We start from the raw sequence: 19365 nt of genomic DNA, 5'->3' as shown, positions 1-19365 counted from the left end.
GGAGTTTTTCCTAGCCACCGTGCTTCTACACCTGCATTACTAGCTGTTTGGGGTTTTAGGCTGGGTGTCTGTACAGCACTTCGAGATATTAGCTGATGTACGAAGGGCTATATAAAATAAAATTGATTGATTGATTGATTGACATTGCCTTTACTGTTTAAATTGGGTCAAATGTTTCGGGTAGCCCTCCACAAGCTTCCCACAATAAGTTGGGTGAATGTTGGCCCATTCTTCCTGACAGAGCTGGTGAAACTGAGACAGGTTTGTAGGCCTCCTTGCTCGCACACGCTTTTTCAGTTCTGCCCAGACATTTTCTATAGGACTGAGGTCAGGGCTTTGTGATGGTCACTCCAATACCTTGACTTTGTTGTCCTTAAGCCATTTTGCCACAACTTTGGAAGTATGCTTGGGGTCATTGTCCATTTGGAAGACCTAGCTTTAACTTCCTGACTGATGTCTTGAGATGTTGCTTCAATATATCCACATAATTTTCAATTCATGAGGCCATCTATTTTGTGAAGTTCACCAGTCCATCCTGCAGCAAAGCACCCCCACAACATGATGCTGCCAACCCCGTGCTTCACATCTGGGATGGTGTTCTTCGGCTTGAAAGCCTCCCCCTTTTCCTCCAAACATAAAGATGGTCATTATAGCCAAACAGTTCTATTTTTGTTTCATCAGACCAGAGGACATTTCTCCAAAAAGTACGATCTTTGTCCCCATGTGCAGTTGCAAACCGTAGTCTGGCTTTTTTATGGCAGTTTTGGAGCAGTGGCTTCTTCCTTGCTGAGCGGCCTTTCAGGTTATGTCAATATAGGAGTCGTTTTACTGTGGATATAGATACTTTTGTACCTGTTTCCTCCAGCATCTTCACAAGGTCCTTTGCTGTTGTTCTGGGATTGATTTCCACTTTTCACAACAAAGTACGTTCATCTCTAGGAGACAGAACGCATCGCCTTCCTGAGCGGTATGACGGCTGCGTGGTCCCATGGTGTTTATACTTGCGTACTATTGTTTGTACAGATGAACGTGGTACCTTCAGGCATTTGGAAATTGCTCCCAAGGATGAACCAGACTTGTGAAGGTCTACAATTATGATTCTGAAGTCTTGGCTGATTTCTTTTGATTTTCCCATGATGTCAAGCAAAGAGGCACTGAGTTTGAAGGTGGGCCTTGAAATGCATCCACAGGTACACCTCCAATTGACTCAAATTATGTCAATTAGCCTATCAGAAGCTTCTAAAGCCATGACATCATTTTCTGGAATTTTCAAAGCTGTTTAAAGGCACAGTCAACTTAGTGTATGTAAACTTCTGACCCACTGGAATTGTGATATAGTGAATTCTAAGTGAAATAATCTGTCTGTAAACAATTGTTGGAAAAATTACTTGTGTCATGCACAAAGTAGATGTCCTAACCGACTTGACAAAACTATAGTTTGTTAACAAGAAATTTGTGGAGTAGTTGAAAAACGAGTTTTAATGACTCCAACCTAAGTGTATGTAAACTTCCGACTTCAACTGTATATTATATTTGCCAGACAACAACGAGACTTTGCTCCAGTTCACTTGTCCTAGGGCTGCATTCCAGGACATTTTAGCAGAGGGAACAGTAACATCTTGACATAGATTTCTTATATACATGTTAATACATTTATAGTTTAAAATGTAAATTCCTTCTAGCTGTATTGAGGCAACAAAACCCTCAACAGGGTTGAGGGACTGTTATATTCTCCTAAAATAAGAATAGTACCTACTGTCTGGCTACATGACAAGCAAGTGGTGTCTTTTCTCTTAAAGGAGACAGCGCACATTTTTATAAAATAAAGCAATAGGCTACTTATATGAAGATTGTATTTATCAGTAGGCCTAACATGGTCCCAAATGAAAGGGAAACAGATTGTCACCTGTAGCCCCAAAGACCATTGGAATCAGCCAACACGAGCTCAGGCATACACTCCTATTGAATATGAATTCACCTGTATTGCGAGTAGACCTACGACATCTTAATTTACCCAGTTTATCAAGAGACTGACCATTCAAATAAATTATTACCACCTTTATGTTGTTGGGTAGTTAAATTGATAAAGTCAAATTGACTGTATGGTTGTATAATTGATTTGTTATTGCACACATGGTTGTCTCTGGGAGCATTTCTCATCAAAATGCTCCAACGTAATTAGATTTATTATCGGCCTAAAATAATCAGCCATCGGCGTCCTTGACCCCCAAAAATTGGTATCGGCTCTTAAAAACCCATATCTGTCGTTCTCTACTGTTTACCCTAATTATCTTCCAAATGTAAAGTCAAATGATCTCACACAAGTCACCCATATTTATGAGCAAAGTCAATCCCCTTCACCTGTAGTTTCTGAACAACATGTTAAGATCTGATACCAACAGCGTTGCTGTTGACACCACTGATTCATAATAACATTCATCATCCTCCTCCTCCTCATCATCATCATCCTCCTCCTCATCATCGCGTGACTAATTGACCGCCGATTATGACTGTACCTTTAAGGAGCCGCCGCGCGACTCTGCCAACCTAACAGAAGCAGACATCTGCCAAAGTGATTCAACTAAAGACTGTCCCCTTCCTCCCCTCTTCAACACACAGACAAGGACAACCAAAAGGAGCCAGTCAGGAACACGTCCTCTCAGTGAATGAGTCGTGTTGCTAGCCCTCTGAGGGAGACCTGGCATGTATGGAGACGTAGCATACTGTGCGTCTGGTACAATTTGTGGACCAGGTCTGAACGTGTTCAACAAGAAAAGGTGAGGTGGTGTGTGGAGGGAGGAGTCAGACGCAGCAGCACTCATTAAAATGGAGTGTAAACTGAGTGCTAATGGGGAGGCAGGTAGCTAAGCTGCTGCCATCTCCACACACACACACACACACACACACACACACACACACACACACACAGACACACACACACACACACACACACACACACACACACACACACACAGTCTAATTAGGGAACAGGTCTGCCTGCAGCCAACACAGAGGCAGGAGGGGAGATGGAGAGAGACATACAGAGATACACATTCTCCAAGAGGAAAGACCACGGGGAATGATCAAATCAATTAACATCCAGCTCCAAAAAGGGAAGCAGCTCTGGCTGTGGCCCGATGCCTCGGAGCGCTGCCAGCTACGTGTTATTCTCCAACCTCTGTCTGTCTGGGGCTGGCAGCTGTCAGGTGGGCTGAGGGTGTGTGGTCGTGCCGGGCCTTGCTCACCATGTGTCTCATGTTGGGGAAACAATGGGCGACTCAGAGGCCACAGCCGAACCCATATGATGGAGGGTTCTTTAAGACTGTTGGTCTACGTCATCTTTCTAAAAAACTCATCCACACACACACACACACACACACACACACACACACACACACACACACACACACACACACACACACACACACACACACACACACACACACACACACACACACACACACACACACACACACACACACACACACACACACACACACACCTCCCATCTGCCACCAGTGACATGTGCATGTGGCCCTCTTCATTTGTACATCATTATCAGCCATTGACTTCACAGGAGTTATGCAAATTGAGTGGCTGGACCCAGGAGGATTCTACTTCTGCCAGACAGACAGAGATGACGTGTGAGTGAGAGAGAGGCTCTTCTACAGGGACAGGAGAACACACACGTATCTGGCACTGTGTAGCAGCTCTTCCAATCCATCTTCATCACATGAGAAATGTTTGACAAGTAGTTCAACATGGATCCTTATAGAAAGCACAACATCGTCACTGTCGTTTCCACAGAGGTAAGCTCTCACACACACACACACACACACACACACACACACACACACACACACACACACACACACACACACACACACACACACACACACACACACACACACACACACACACACACACACACACACACACACACACACAGCTGTGATCTGTTCTGCTGCTCTATAACCATAATGAGTATGTGCCTGGGCTCTCTCCTCTGAGTCACTTCCAGTTCCACGTCATCCCCCGTTTACCGCCACAACGCAGACTAAAACACTGCTAACCATAGATAGGATGCACAGGTCAATTACATGAAGCTCTGCTGCTATACTGTCTACATATAGACAGGACTGAATGGCAGATTGGGTTATGTGACTAATAGAGCCTCCTGATCGAGGCTCTTATCAGTTTAGAGAGGAGCAACACTATCAGAGGCTATAACACAGGACCCCGTTGCTACTTCATACTGATATTTCCTTCCTGTGGGGAGTTTGGGGATACATGTAAACATCTCACAAGTAAACATCATGTCGTCCCTGATTGAGGGGACAAGACAATTTACTCTGCTCTCTGCTGTGCTGTCCCAGCGGGGGGCCTCCTTGCGCAGCAGCACCACAGAGACACGGTCTCCCTCGACGAGCTGCGCGACACGGCCCCGGCACTAACAACTACCGCGGCGCTGCTAACAAATGCAGCGCGTCGTTGAAAGGAAGCCCCTAATCAGAGTTGCAATTTGTTCATTAGTGGATTACAAACGAGGCCTCCGTGCTGATATGAGAGGCCGTGATTAGCACACGCTAATTGGCTGATTTCCTTATACTCCAGTTGAAGCGGCTCACAGGAGATGGCCCCCCCCCCCCCCCCCCGTGGTTCGCTCCATGCTTGTTTGCGACAAATTAAGGCCAACTCAAACAATCTCTCCACAATTACAGTGGGGGGGGGGGTGGGGGGCTCTTGAGCTCTCTGGTTTGATACCCCTCCCCTTCCTCTCCACCTCCCTACCTACCCACCCCCCTGCCGATGCCCCAATCAAAGCGCTCGGCTACACAGCCACACAGGAAAAGGCAGGGCTTTGAAAAGCACGTAGAGGAAGAGGGAAGCAGAGGACCATATGCCAGCCGGCAGACTGCACTTCATTAACCATCCTCAGCCTCTTCTCCCTCTCACCATCTCTCCCCTCTTTCTTTTTGGACAAGGAGAGAGAGATGGGGGCAGTGGGGGGGACAGAGGGATGGGGGCAGTGTGGGAGGACAGAGGGATGGGGGCAGTGGGGGGGGACAGAGGGGAGAGTGAAAGAAAGTGAGAGTGAAATCCCGTCCCGCTCCTTACACTAATGATCTCATTTCAATACCCAGGAGAACCCCCAACTCTAATTGATGTCAAGTGTGTGCTTTCGCTGTTAATCAAGGAGAAGGCATCAAACGGAGAGAGCCTGGCTGTGTCTGGGCTTCACGCTCTGATCACAGGCAGCCCTCGTTCTCCGGGAAATCAGCAATACGGCGCTGCCGGACCCTAATTATCCCCGTAGCAGCCGGCTGGCCAGGCGAGGGCCAGATCTGATCATACCTGCTTAATTGGAATAGCTCGGCCGCTTCCAATGCTGTCCGCTCGGCCCTCCAGTCCTTTCTTGTCCCTGTCTGGCTCGCTGGCCTTCCGAGACTGTGGAGAAGGAGATAGGAGAACAAGTATGGGTTATAGAGGCCCTGAGTTAGGCCCTCTAAAGTGTCTGAACGAGGAGCCTGAACAAGGGTCTGTTACAGCCCTATTCTAGTCTTCACATAACAGGCCTCGTCTAATGGCTGCTAGAGGTGACTGGGGTTATTATTGTGTCTATGAGTCAACTTGACCCAGTTGTTGACCTCTCTCTAAGTTGCTAAGGAACTGGGAAGTGGACATGATGCATGTGTCTGTACATTCTAGAAGGTGGTCACATACAACCTTCCCTGTGGCCCGTAGATTCTCACTGTAAGCCATTTACCATTTAAAAGTCCGTTAGATCATTTTGTATGTATTTAACATCCATCGTTTGAACATCTAATTATACATAGTCAACAGTGAAGAAGTAGATGTCCTGTGTGTGTGTGTGTGTGTGTGTGTGTGTGTGTGTGTGTGTGTGTGTGTGTGTGTGTGTGTGTGTGTGTGTGTGTGTGTGTATCTGGGCTCACAGTGAAGAAGTAGATGTCCTATGTGTGTGTGTGTGTGTGTATCTGGGCTCACAGTGAAGAGGTTGGAGCGGCGTTTGGACTGCTTGCGGACGGGTGTGGGGGTGTTGGTGGTCTGGGGGACGTCGATGCGTAGCTCCTTCTGACTGGTGCTGGGGGTGGAGGGGACTGACGAGGAGTAGTCACTCAGGCTGCCGCCATTACTGGTCTGCTACAGAGACACACACACACTTCTATGTACTGTGTTGGTAACACTAACTTAGTTCTGAAAGAATGAGTGTATGTATGGATGAGAGTAAACAGAGAGAAAGAGACAGAACAATATAAAAAAGTGTGTGATAGTGAGAAAGAGAGAAAGTTGAACATACAGCTGGAACAGCATCCCCCCTCATAATAACAGACACTACACTAGTATACAGCTGGTACAGTATACCCTCTTCATAATAACAGACACTACACTAGTATACAGCTGGTACAGTATAACCTCTTCATAATAACAGACACTACACTAGTATACAGCTGGTACAGTATAACCTCTTCATAATAACAGACACTACACTAGTATACAGCTGGTACAGTATATCCTCTTCATAATAACAGACACTACACTAGTATACAGCTGGTACAGTATCCCTCTTCATAATAACAGACACTACACTAGTATACAGCTGGTACAGTATAACCTCTTCATAATAACAGACACTACACTAGTATACAGCTGGTACAGTATATCCTCTTCATAATAACAGACACTACACTAGTATACAGCTGGTACAGTATATCCTCTTCATAATAACAGACACTACACTAGTATACAGCTGGTACAGTATATCCTCTTCATAATAACAGACACTACACTAGTATACAGCTGGTACAGTTTAACCTCTTCATAATGACAGACACTACACTAGTATACAGCTGGTACAGTATAACCTCTTCATAATGACAGACACTACACTAGTATACAGCTGGTACAGTATATCCTCTTCATAATAACAGACACTACACTAGTATACAGCTGGTACAGTATATCCTCTTCATAATAACAGACACTACACTAGTATACAGCTGGTACAGTATATCCTCTTCATAATAACAGACACTACACTAGTATACAGCTGGTACAGTTTAACCTCTTCATAATGACAGACACTACACTAGTATACAGCTGGTACAGTATAACCTCTTCATAATGACAGACACTACACTAGTATACAGCTGGTACAGTATAACCTCTTCATAATAACAGACACTACACTAGTATACAGCTGGTACAGTATAACCTCTTCATAATAACAGACACTACACTAGTATACAGCTGGTACAGTATATCCTCTTCATAATAACAGACACTACACTAGTATACAGCTGGTACAGTATAACCTCTTCATAATAACAGACACTACACTAGTATACAGCTGGTACAGTATATCCTCTTCATAATGACAGACACTACACTAGTATACAGCTGGTACAGTATAACCTCTTCATAATAACAGACACTACACTAGTATACAGCTGGTACAGTATAACCTCTTCATAATGACAGACACTACACTAGTATACAGCTGGTACAGTATATCCTCTTCATAATGACAGACACTACACTAGTATACAGCTGGTACAGTATAACCTCTTCATAATGACAGACACTACACTAGTATACAGCTGGTACAGTATATCCTCTTCATAATGACAGACACTACACTAGTATACAGCTGGTACAGTATAACCTCTTCATAATAACAGACACTACACTAGTATACAGCTGGTACAGTATCCCTCTTCATAATAACAGACACTACACTAGTATACAGCTGGTACAGTATAACCTCTTCATAATAACAGACACTACACTAGTATACAGCTGGTACAGTATAACCTCTTCATAATAACAGACACTACACTAGTATACAGCTGGTACAGTATAACCTCTTCATAATAACAGACACTACACTAGTATACAGCTGGTACAGTATATCCTCTTCATAATAACAGACACTACACTAGTATACAGCTGGTACAGTATCCCTCTTCATAATAACAGACACTACACTAGTATACAGCTGGTACAGTATAACCTCTTCATAATGACAGACACTACACTAGTATACAGCTGGTACAGTATCCCTCTTCATAATAACAGACACTACACTAGTATACAGCTGGTACAGTATCCCTCTTCATAATAACAGACACTACACTAGTATACAGCTGGTACAGTATATCCTCTTCATAATAACATACACTACACTAGTATACAGCTGGTACAGTATATCCTCTTCATAATAACAGACACTACACTAGTATACAGCTGGTACAGTATATCCTCTTCATAATAACAGACACTACACTAGTATACAGCTGGAACAGCATCTCCTCTTCATAATAACAGACACTACACTAGCATACAGCTGGTACAGTATCCCCCCTCATAATAACAGACACTACACTAGTATACAGCTGGTACAGTATATCCTCTTCATAATGACAGACACTACACTAGTATACAGCTGGTACAGTATAACCTCTTCATAATAACAGACACTACACTAGTATACAGCTGGTACAGTATATCCTCTTCATAATAACAGACACTACACTAGTATACAGCTGGTACAGTATCCCCCTTCATAATAACAGACACTACACTAGTATACAGCTGGTACAGTATATCCTCTTCATAATGACAGACACTACACTAGTATACAGCTGGTACAGTATATCCTCTTCATAATAACAGACACTACACTAGTATACAGCTGGTACAGTATCCCCCTTCATAATAACAGACACTACACTAGTATACAGCTGGTACAGTATATCCTCTTCATAATAACAGACACTACACTAGTATACAGCTGGAACAGCATCTCCTCTTCATAATAACAGACACTACACTAGCATACAGCTGGTACAGTATCCCCCCTCATAATAACAGACACTACACTAGTATACAGCTGGTACAGTATATCCTCTTCATAATGACAGACACTACACTAGTATACAGCTGGTACAGTATAACCTCTTCATAATAACAGACACTACACTAGTATACAGCTGGTACAGTATATCCTCTTCATAATAACAGACACTACACTAGTATACAGCTGGTACAGTATAACCTCTTCATAATGACAGACACTACACTAGTATACAGCTGGTACAGTATATCCTCTTCATAATAACAGACACTACACTAGTATACAGCTGGTACAGTATAACCTCTTCATAATGACAGACACTACACTAGTATACAGCTGGTACAGTATATCCTCTTCATAATAACAGACACTACACTAGTATACAGCTGGTACAGTATCCCCCTTCATAATAACAGACACTACACTAGTATACAGCTGGTACAGTATATCCTCTTCATAATAACAGACACTACACTAGTATACAGCTGGTACAGTATATCCTCTTCATAATAACAGACACTACACTAGTATACAGCTGGTACAGTATAACCTCTTCATAATGACAGACACTACACTAGTATACAGCTGGTACAGTATATCCTCTTCATAATGACAGACACTACACTAGTATACAGCTGGTACAGTATATCCTCTTCATAATAACAGACACTACACTAGTATACAGCTGGTACAGTATATCCTCTTCATAATAACAGACACTACACTAGTATACAGCTGGTACAGTATAACCTCTTCATAATAACAGACACTACACTAGTATACAGCTGGTACAGTATAACCTCTTCATAATGACAGACACTACACTAGTATACAGCTGGTACAGTATATCCTCTTCATAATGACAGACACTACACTAGTATACAGCTGGTACAGTATAACCTCTTCATAATGACAGACACTACACTAGTATACAGCTGGTACAGTATATCCTCTTCATAATGACAGACACTACACTAGTATACAGCTGGTACAGTATAACCTCTTCATAATAACAGACACTACACTAGTATACAGCTGGTACAGTATCCCTCTTCATAATAACAGACACTACACTAGTATACAGCTGGTACAGTATAACCTCTTCATAATAACAGACACTACACTAGTATACAGCTGGTACAGTATAACCTCTTCATAATAACAGACACTACACTAGTATACAGCTGGTACAGTATAACCTCTTCATAATAACAGACACTACACTAGTATACAGCTGGTACAGTATATCCTCTTCATAATAACAGACACTACACTAGTATACAGCTGGTACAGTATCCCTCTTCATAATAACAGACACTACACTAGTATACAGCTGGTACAGTATAACCTCTTCATAATGACAGACACTACACTAGTATACAGCTGGTACAGTATCCCTCTTCATAATAACAGACACTACACTAGTATACAGCTGGTACAGTATCCCTCTTCATAATAACAGACACTACACTAGTATACAGCTGGTACAGTATATCCTCTTCATAATAACATACACTACACTAGTATACAGCTGGTACAGTATATCCTCTTCATAATAACAGACACTACACTAGTATACAGCTGGTACAGTATATCCTCTTCATAATAACAGACACTACACTAGTATACAGCTGGAACAGCATCTCCTCTTCATAATAACAGACACTACACTAGCATACAGCTGGTACAGTATCCCCCCTCATAATAACAGACACTACACTAGTATACAGCTGGTACAGTATATCCTCTTCATAATGACAGACACTACACTAGTATACAGCTGGTACAGTATAACCTCTTCATAATAACAGACACTACACTAGTATACAGCTGGTACAGTATATCCTCTTCATAATAACAGACACTACACTAGTATACAGCTGGTACAGTATCCCCCTTCATAATAACAGACACTACACTAGTATACAGCTGGTACAGTATATCCTCTTCATAATGACAGACACTACACTAGTATACAGCTGGTACAGTATATCCTCTTCATAATAACAGACACTACACTAGTATACAGCTGGTACAGTATCCCCCTTCATAATAACAGACACTACACTAGTATACAGCTGGTACAGTATATCCTCTTCATAATAACAGACACTACACTAGTATACAGCTGGAACAGCATCTCCTCTTCATAATAACAGACACTACACTAGCATACAGCTGGTACAGTATCCCCCCTCATAATAACAGACACTACACTAGTATACAGCTGGTACAGTATATCCTCTTCATAATGACAGACACTACACTAGTATACAGCTGGTACAGTATAACCTCTTCATAATAACAGACACTACACTAGTATACAGCTGGTACAGTATATCCTCTTCATAATAACAGACACTACACTAGTATACAGCTGGTACAGTATAACCTCTTCATAATGACAGACACTACACTAGTATACAGCTGGTACAGTATATCCTCTTCATAATAACAGACACTACACTAGTATACAGCTGGTACAGTATAACCTCTTCATAATGACAGACACTACACTAGTATACAGCTGGTACAGTATATCCTCTTCATAATAACAGACACTACACTAGTATACAGCTGGTACAGTATCCCCCTTCATAATAACAGACACTACACTAGTATACAGCTGGTACAGTATATCCTCTTCATAATAACAGACACTACACTAGTATACAGCTGGTACAGTATATCCTCTTCATAATAACAGACACTACACTAGTATACAGCTGGTACAGTATAACCTCTTCATAATGACAGACACTACACTAGTATACAGCTGGTACAGTATATCCTCTTCATAATGACAGACACTACACTAGTATACAGCTGGTACAGTATATCCTCTTCATAATAACAGACACTACACTAGTATACAGCTGGTACAGTATATCCTCTTCATAATAACAGACACTACACTAGTATACAGCTGGTACAGTATAACCTCTTCATAATAACAGACACTACACTAGTATACAGCTGGTACAGTATAACCTCTTCATAATGACAGACACTACACTAGTATACAGCTGGTACAGTATATCCTCTTCATAATGACAGACACTACACTAGTATACAGCTGGTACAGTATATCCTCTTCATAATAACAGACACTACACTAGTATACAGCTGGTACAGTATATCCTCTTCATAATAACAGACACTACACTAGTATACAGCTGGTACAGTATAACCTCTTCATAATAACAGACACTACACTAGTATACAGCTGGTACAGTATAACCTCTTCATAATAACAGACACTACACTAGTATACAGCTGGTACAGTATAACCTCTTCATAATGACAGACACTACACTAGTATACAGCTGGTACAGTATATCCTCTTCATAATAACAGACACTACACTAGTATACAGCTGGTACAGTATATCCTCTTCATAATAACAGACACTACACTAGTATACAGCTGGTACAGTATAACCTCTTCATAATGACAGACACTACACTAGTATACAGCTGGTACAGTATATCCTCTTCATAATAACAGACACTACACTAGTATACAGCTGGTACAGTATAACCTCTTCATAATAACAGACACTACACTAGTATACAGCTGGTACAGTATAACCTCTTCATAATGACAGACACTACACTAGTATACAGCTGGTACAGTATATCCTCTTCATAATGACAGACACTACACTAGTATACAGCTGGTACAGTATAACCTCTTCATAATAACAGACACTACACTAGTATACAGCTGGTACAGTATATCCTCTTCATAATAACAGACACTACACTAGTATACAGCTGGTACAGTATATCCTCTTCATAATAACAGACACTACACTAGTATACAGCTGGTACAGTATATCCTCTTCATAATAACATACACTACACTAGTATACAGCTGGTACAGTATATCCTCTTCATAATAACAGACACTACACTAGTATACAGCTGGTACAGTATATCCTCTTCATAATAACAGACACTACACTAGTATACAGCTGGAACAGCATCTCCTCTTCATAATAACAGACACTACACTAGCATACAGCTGGTACAGTATCCCCCCTCATAATAACAGACACTACACTAGTATACAGCTGGTACAGTATATCCTCTTCATAATGACAGACACTACACTAGTATACAGCTGGTACAGTATAACCTCTTCATAATAACAGACACTACACTAGTATACAGCTGGTACAGTATATCCTCTTCATAATAACAGACACTACACTAGTATACAGCTGGTACAGTATCCCCCTTCATAATAACAGACACTACACTAGTATACAGCTGGTACAGTATATCCTCTTCATAATGACAGACACTACACTAGTATACAGCTGGTACAGTATATCCTCTTCATAATAACAGACACTACACTAGTATACAGCTGGTACAGTATCCCCCTTCATAATAACAGACACTACACTAGTATACAGCTGGTACAGTATATCCTCTTCATAATAACAGACACTACACTAGTATACAGCTGGAACAGCATCTCCTCTTCATAATAACAGACACTACACTAGCATACAGCTGGTACAGTATCCCCCCTCATAATAACAGACACTACACTAGTATACAGCTGGTACAGTATATCCTCTTCATAATGACAGACACTACACTAGTATACAGCTGGTACAGTATAACCTCTTCATAATAACAGACACTACACTAGTATACAGCTGGTACAGTATATCCTCTTCATAATAACAGACACTACACTAGTATACAGCTGGTACAGTATAACCTCTTCATAATGACAGACACTACACTAGTATACAGCTGGTACAGTATATCCTCTTCATAATAACAGACACTACACTAGTATACAGCTGGTACAGTATAACCTCTTCATAATGACAGACACTACACTAGTATACAGCTGGTACAGTATATCCTCTTCATAATAACAGACACTACACTAGTATACAGCTGGTACAGTATCCCCCTTCATAATAACAGACACTACACTAGTATACAGCTGGTACAGTATATCCTCTTCATAATAACAGACACTACACTAGTATACAGCTGGTACAGTATATCCTCTTCATAATAACAGACACTACACTAGTATACAGCTGGTACAGTATAACCTCTTCATAATGACAGACACTACACTAGTATACAGCTGGTACAGTATATCCTCTTCATAATGACAGACACTACACTAGTATACAGCTGGTACAGTATATCCTCTTCATAATAACAGACACTACACTAGTATACAGCTGGTACAGTATATCCTCTTCATAATAACAGACACTACACTAGTATACAGCTGGTACAGTATAACCTCTTCATAATAACAGACACTACACTAGTATACAGCTGGTACAGTATAACCTCTTCATAATGACAGACACTACACTAGTATACAGCTGGTACAGTATATCCTCTTCATAATGACAGACACTACACTAGTATACAGCTGGTACAGTATATCCTCTTCATAATAACAGACACTACACTAGTATACAGCTGGTACAGTATATCCTCTTCATAATAACAGACACTACACTAGTATACAGCTGGTATAGTATAACCTCTTCATAATAACAGACACTACACTAGTATACAGCTGGTACAGTATAACCTCTTCATAATAACAGACACTACACTAGTATACAGCTGGTACAGTATAACCTCTTCATAATGACAGACACTACACTAGTATACAGCTGGTACAGTATATCCTCTTCATAATAACAGACACTACACTAGTATACAGCTGGTACAGTATATCCTCTTCATAATAACAGACACTACACTAGTATACAGCTGGTACAGTATAACCTCTTCATAATGACAGACACTACACTAGTATACAGCTGGTACAGTATATCCTCTTCATAATAACAGACACTACACTAGTATACAGCTGGTACAGTATAACCTCTTCATAATAACAGACACTACACTAGTATACAGCTGGTACAGTATAACCTCTTCATAATGACAGACACTACACTAGTATACAGCTGGTACAGTATATCCTCTTCATAATGACAGACACTACACTAGTATACAGCTGGTACAGTATAACCTCTTCATAATAACAGACACTACACTAGTATACAGCTGGTACAGTATATCCTCTTCATAATAACAGACACTACACTAGTATACAGCTGGTACAGTATATCCTCTTCATAATAACAGACACTACACTAGTATACAGCTGGTACAGTATATCCTCTTCATAATAACAGACACTACACTAGTATACAGCTGGTACAGTATATCCTCTTCATAATAACAGACACTAGATCTGTGTCACTCATAACCTCCATCATTCCTCCTAGATTCCTTAACACTCTACTGTACAACCCCAGCTTGGGAGAGGATTATGGGTAGCATTGAAGACCCACTGAGGGCCATTCTGCAGTAGGAGAGAACTGTTACTTAGTGAAAACAACCCTGATTCTCAGGGGATGAGCTGGGCTACGGAGACAAGCTGAATGATGCCGGTTTAATGACAAATCCATGGGGGACTGAGCGCCGTGGATCGAAGACACGACAGGGTGGGAAACGGTGTGTGTGTGTGTGTGTGGATCGAAGACACGACAGGGTGGGAAACGGTGTGTGTGTGTGTGTGTGTGTGTGTGTGTGTGTGTGTGTGTGTGTGTGTGTGTGTGTGTGTGTGTGTGGATCGAAGACACGACAGGGTGGGAAACGGTGTGTGTGTGTGTGTGTGTGTGTGTGTGTGGATCGAAGACACGACATGGTGGTAAACGGTGTGTGTGTGTGTGGATCGAAGACACGACAGGGTGGGAAACGGTGTGTGTGTGTGTGTGTGGATCGAAGACACGACAGGGTGGGAAACGGTGTGTGTGGGTGTGTGTGTGTGTGTGTGTGTGTGTGGATCGAAGACACGACAGGGTGGGAAACGGTGTGTGTGTGTGTGTGTGTGTGTGGATCGAAGACACGACATGGTGGTAAACGGTGTGTGTGTGTGTGGATCGAAGACACGACAGGGTGGGAAACGGTGTGTGTGTGTGTGGATCGAAGACACGACAGGGTGGTAAAGGGTGTGTGTGTGTGTGGATCGAAGACACGACAGGGTGGTAAAGGGTGTGTGTGTGTGTGGATCGAAGACACGACAGGGTGGTAAAGGGTGTGTGTGTGTGTGGATCGAAGACACGACAGGGTGGGAAACGGTGTGTGTGTGTGGATCGAAGACACGACAGGGTGGTAAAGGGTGTGTGTGTGTGTGTGTGTGGATCTAAGACACGACAGGGTGGTAAAGGGTGTGTGTGTGTGTGTGTGGATCGAAGACACGACAGGGTGGTAAAGGGTGTGTGTGGATCGAAGACACGACAGGGTGGGAAAGGGTGTGTGTGTGTGTGGATCTAAGACAGGACAGGGTGGTAAAGGGTGTGTGTGTGTGTGTGTGTGTGTGTGTGTGTGTGTGTGTGTGTGTGTGTGGATCGAAGACACGACAGGGTGGGAAACGGTGTGTGTGTGGATCGAAGACACGACAGGGTGGTAAAGGGTGTGTGTGTGTGTGGATCGAAGACACGACAGGGTGGGAAACGGTGTGTGTGTGTGGATCGAAGACACGACAGGCTGGTAAAGGGTGTGTGTGTGTGTGTGTGTGGATCTAAGACACGAAAGGGTGGTAAAGGGTGTGTGTGGATCGAAGACACGACAGGGTGGGAAAGGGTGTGTGTGGATCTAAGACAGGACAGGGTGGTAAAGGGTGTGTGTGTGTGTGTGTGTGTGTGTGTGTGTGTGTGTGTGTGTGTGTGTGTGTGTGTGTGTGTGTGTGTGTGTATTGAAGACAGGACAGGGTGGACAGGGTGGTAGAGGGAGGAAAAACACATATGGACAAGGGAATGTAGTCAAGGACCTCAATGTGGCCATTTTGTTTGTGTGTCAGTAAATGGTGTCTGTCGGTAAATTTATTTATGTGTGTGTGTACCTACCTGGCTGATGTGTACTGCTGCAGCCACCTGTGCAGAACACACAGAGGAGTGGCTAGGGGAGTTAGGGAGGGACTTGCACGGACCAATGGACAGCTGCTGCTTCTTCCTGGTCGCCACGATCTTCTGGGCCACTGCAACAACACAACACAGTCATCATTCATAGGGTCTATTCTCGGAGACACATAGCGGGCTAGACAACCTAATGGAGAGAAGAGAGAGAGCTAGACCAACTAATCGAAGGAAGAGATGGAGACGAGAACGAGAATGAGAAATGGAGAGAGGAGAGAGAGCTAGACCAACTAATCGAAGGAAGAGATGGAGACGAGAACGAGAATGAGAAATGGAGAGAGGAGAGAGCCTGAGAACACTAGCTAATGGTTCAGACCAGAACAGTCCATTACTTCTCATAATGCTGACGCAGGCAGCTCCAGCAGCCCTGTCTGTGAATCTCCTATCTATCTGGTCCACAGCAGAGCCCCCGTCCGCCTTCCACACACACCCCTTATCTGCTAACAGCTCCAGTGATTATTTCACAATTATTATACAGGAGAGAGAGAGGAAAGAGAGAGCAGGCTATCAGTGTTATTGAAAAGTGCAATGCCAATCAATGGGTGCTCAGCTGCCTCCTATCGATCCCCAGGCCCAGCGCTCTGGCCCAATCAGGGAGGGATATTCAAACGTTCCGTCATCTCCGTGGTGATTGAGGCCATTGATCCGGCCCACTGGAGGGTAGGGGGAGGGGCCTCGTAGGAGTTCAGCTGTTCAAATATACATCTCTCAGATGGAAGGGAATGCTCCTTTTACAAACTAACAACTAGAAAATGCAACTTCTATTCTCCAAGTTTAACCTTTTTCTTGAGTGAGTTGAACTTTCTGGAAATGGGTACAAAGCTGTATGGCAGTACTAGGAAAGATCCCTCACAAATGACAAACATGTCTGTGAATATATCCTCCTTCCAAGGACTTATATTTGTTAAGAATCAAGAGACGGAGCAAGTTATCAGAGATGATCACATTGTCCATCTAGTTTGGGCAGGACAGGGTTAACAACACATCCTTCTTCCCTCAGTCTCAGATTCCATTATCCACAGCCCCAATAAACAGGGCTGGGTTTCATTTGGTGTGAGATGAAACCATTGTTTTAATTGGGCCCATTAATGGCCTCTGTTTTAATGAGGAGCCAGTCATAAACATTTACCTTCAGGTGAGAGGGCCGTGCCAAGGGCAGGAGGAGACCTGCTCTCTCTGTGGTTAAACACCACAGTAAAACTAGACCTGCTCTCTCTGTGGTTAACACCACAGTAAAACTAGACCTGCTCTCTCTGTGATTAAACACCACCGTAAAACTAGACCTGCTCTCTCTGTGATTAAACACCACAGTAAAACTAGACCTGCTCTCTCAGTGGTTAAACACCACAGTAAAACTAGACCTGCTCTCTGTGGTTAAACACCACAGTAAAACTAGACCTGCTCTCTCTGTGGTTAAACACCACAGTAAAACTAGACCTGCTCTCTCTGTGATTAAACACCACAGTAAAACTAGACCTGCTCTCTCTGTGATTAAACACCACAGTAAAACTAGACCTGCTCTCTCAGTGGTTAAACACAACAGTAAAACTAGACCTGCTCTCTGTGATTAAACACCACAGTAAAACTAGACCTGCTCTCTCTGTGATTAAACACCACAGTAAAACTAGACCTGCTCTCTATGTGATTAAACACCACAGTAAAACTAGACCTGCTCTCTCTGTGATTAAACACCACAGTAAAACTAGACCTGCTCTCTCAGTGGTTAAACACCACAGTAAAACTAGACCTGCTCTCTCTGTGGTTAACACTACAGTAAAACTAGACCTGCTCTCTCTGTGGTTAAACACCACAGTAAAACTAGACCTGCTCTCTCTGTGATTAAACACCACAGTAAAACTAGACCTGCTCTCTCTGTGATTAAACACCACAGTAAAACTAGACCTGCTCTCTATGTGATTAAACACCACAGTAAAACTAGACCTGCTCTCTCTGTGATTAAACACCACAGTAAAACTAGACCTGCTCTCTCAGTGGTTAAACACCACAGTAAAACTAGACCTGCTCTCTCTGTGGTTAACACTACAGTAAAACTAGACCTGCTCTCTCTGTGGTTAAACACCACAGTAAAACTAGACCTGCTCTCTCTGTGATTAAACACCACAGTAAAACTAGACCTGCTCTCTCTGTGATTAAACACCACAGTAAAACTAGACCTGCTCTCTCTGTGATTAAACACCACAGTAAAACTAGACCTGCTCTCTCAGTGGTTAAACACCACAGTAAAACTAGACCTGCTCTCTGTGGTTAAACACCACAGTAAAACTAGACCTGCTCTCTCTGTGGTTAAACACTACAGTAAAACTAGACCTGCTCTCTCTGTGGTTAAACACTACAGTAAAACTAGACCTGCTCTCTCTGTGGTTAAACACTACAGTAAAACTAGACCTGCTCTCTCTGTGGTTAAACATTACAGTAAAACTAGACCTGCTCTCTCTGTGGTTAAACATTACAGTAAAACTAGACATGCTCTCTCTGTGGTTAA

The 19365-nt window shown here is 42.7% G+C and overlaps 1 protein-coding gene across 4 annotated transcripts in view; it reads right to left on the bottom strand.

The window, feature by feature from the left end:
- LOC139532881 (arf-GAP with GTPase, ANK repeat and PH domain-containing protein 1-like) overlaps positions 1 to 19365 on the bottom strand; it is a 147323-nt gene that overhangs the window by 95999 nt on the left and 31959 nt on the right. For 2 of the 4 annotated variants that reach the window (XM_071331028.1, XM_071331030.1), the window contains exons 4-6: positions 16794 to 16924; positions 6007 to 6162; positions 5356 to 5448 (exon numbers count right to left, since the gene is read on the bottom strand). In XM_071331028.1, the coding sequence (XP_071187129.1) occupies positions 5356 to 5448; positions 6007 to 6162; positions 16794 to 16924 (380 nt within the window). The remainder of the gene's footprint in view (positions 1 to 5355; positions 5449 to 6006; positions 6163 to 16793; positions 16925 to 19365) is intronic. The other 2 variants (XM_071331029.1, XM_071331031.1) reach the window with 2 other exon arrangements.

This window comes from Salvelinus alpinus, chromosome 10, assembly GCF_045679555.1.
Source record: "Salvelinus alpinus chromosome 10, SLU_Salpinus.1, whole genome shotgun sequence".
Lineage (NCBI taxonomy): Eukaryota > Metazoa > Chordata > Actinopteri > Salmoniformes > Salmonidae > Salvelinus > Salvelinus alpinus.
Note: the sequence above shows the minus strand (reverse complement) of the source record. Positions and strands in the feature narration are given on the sequence as shown.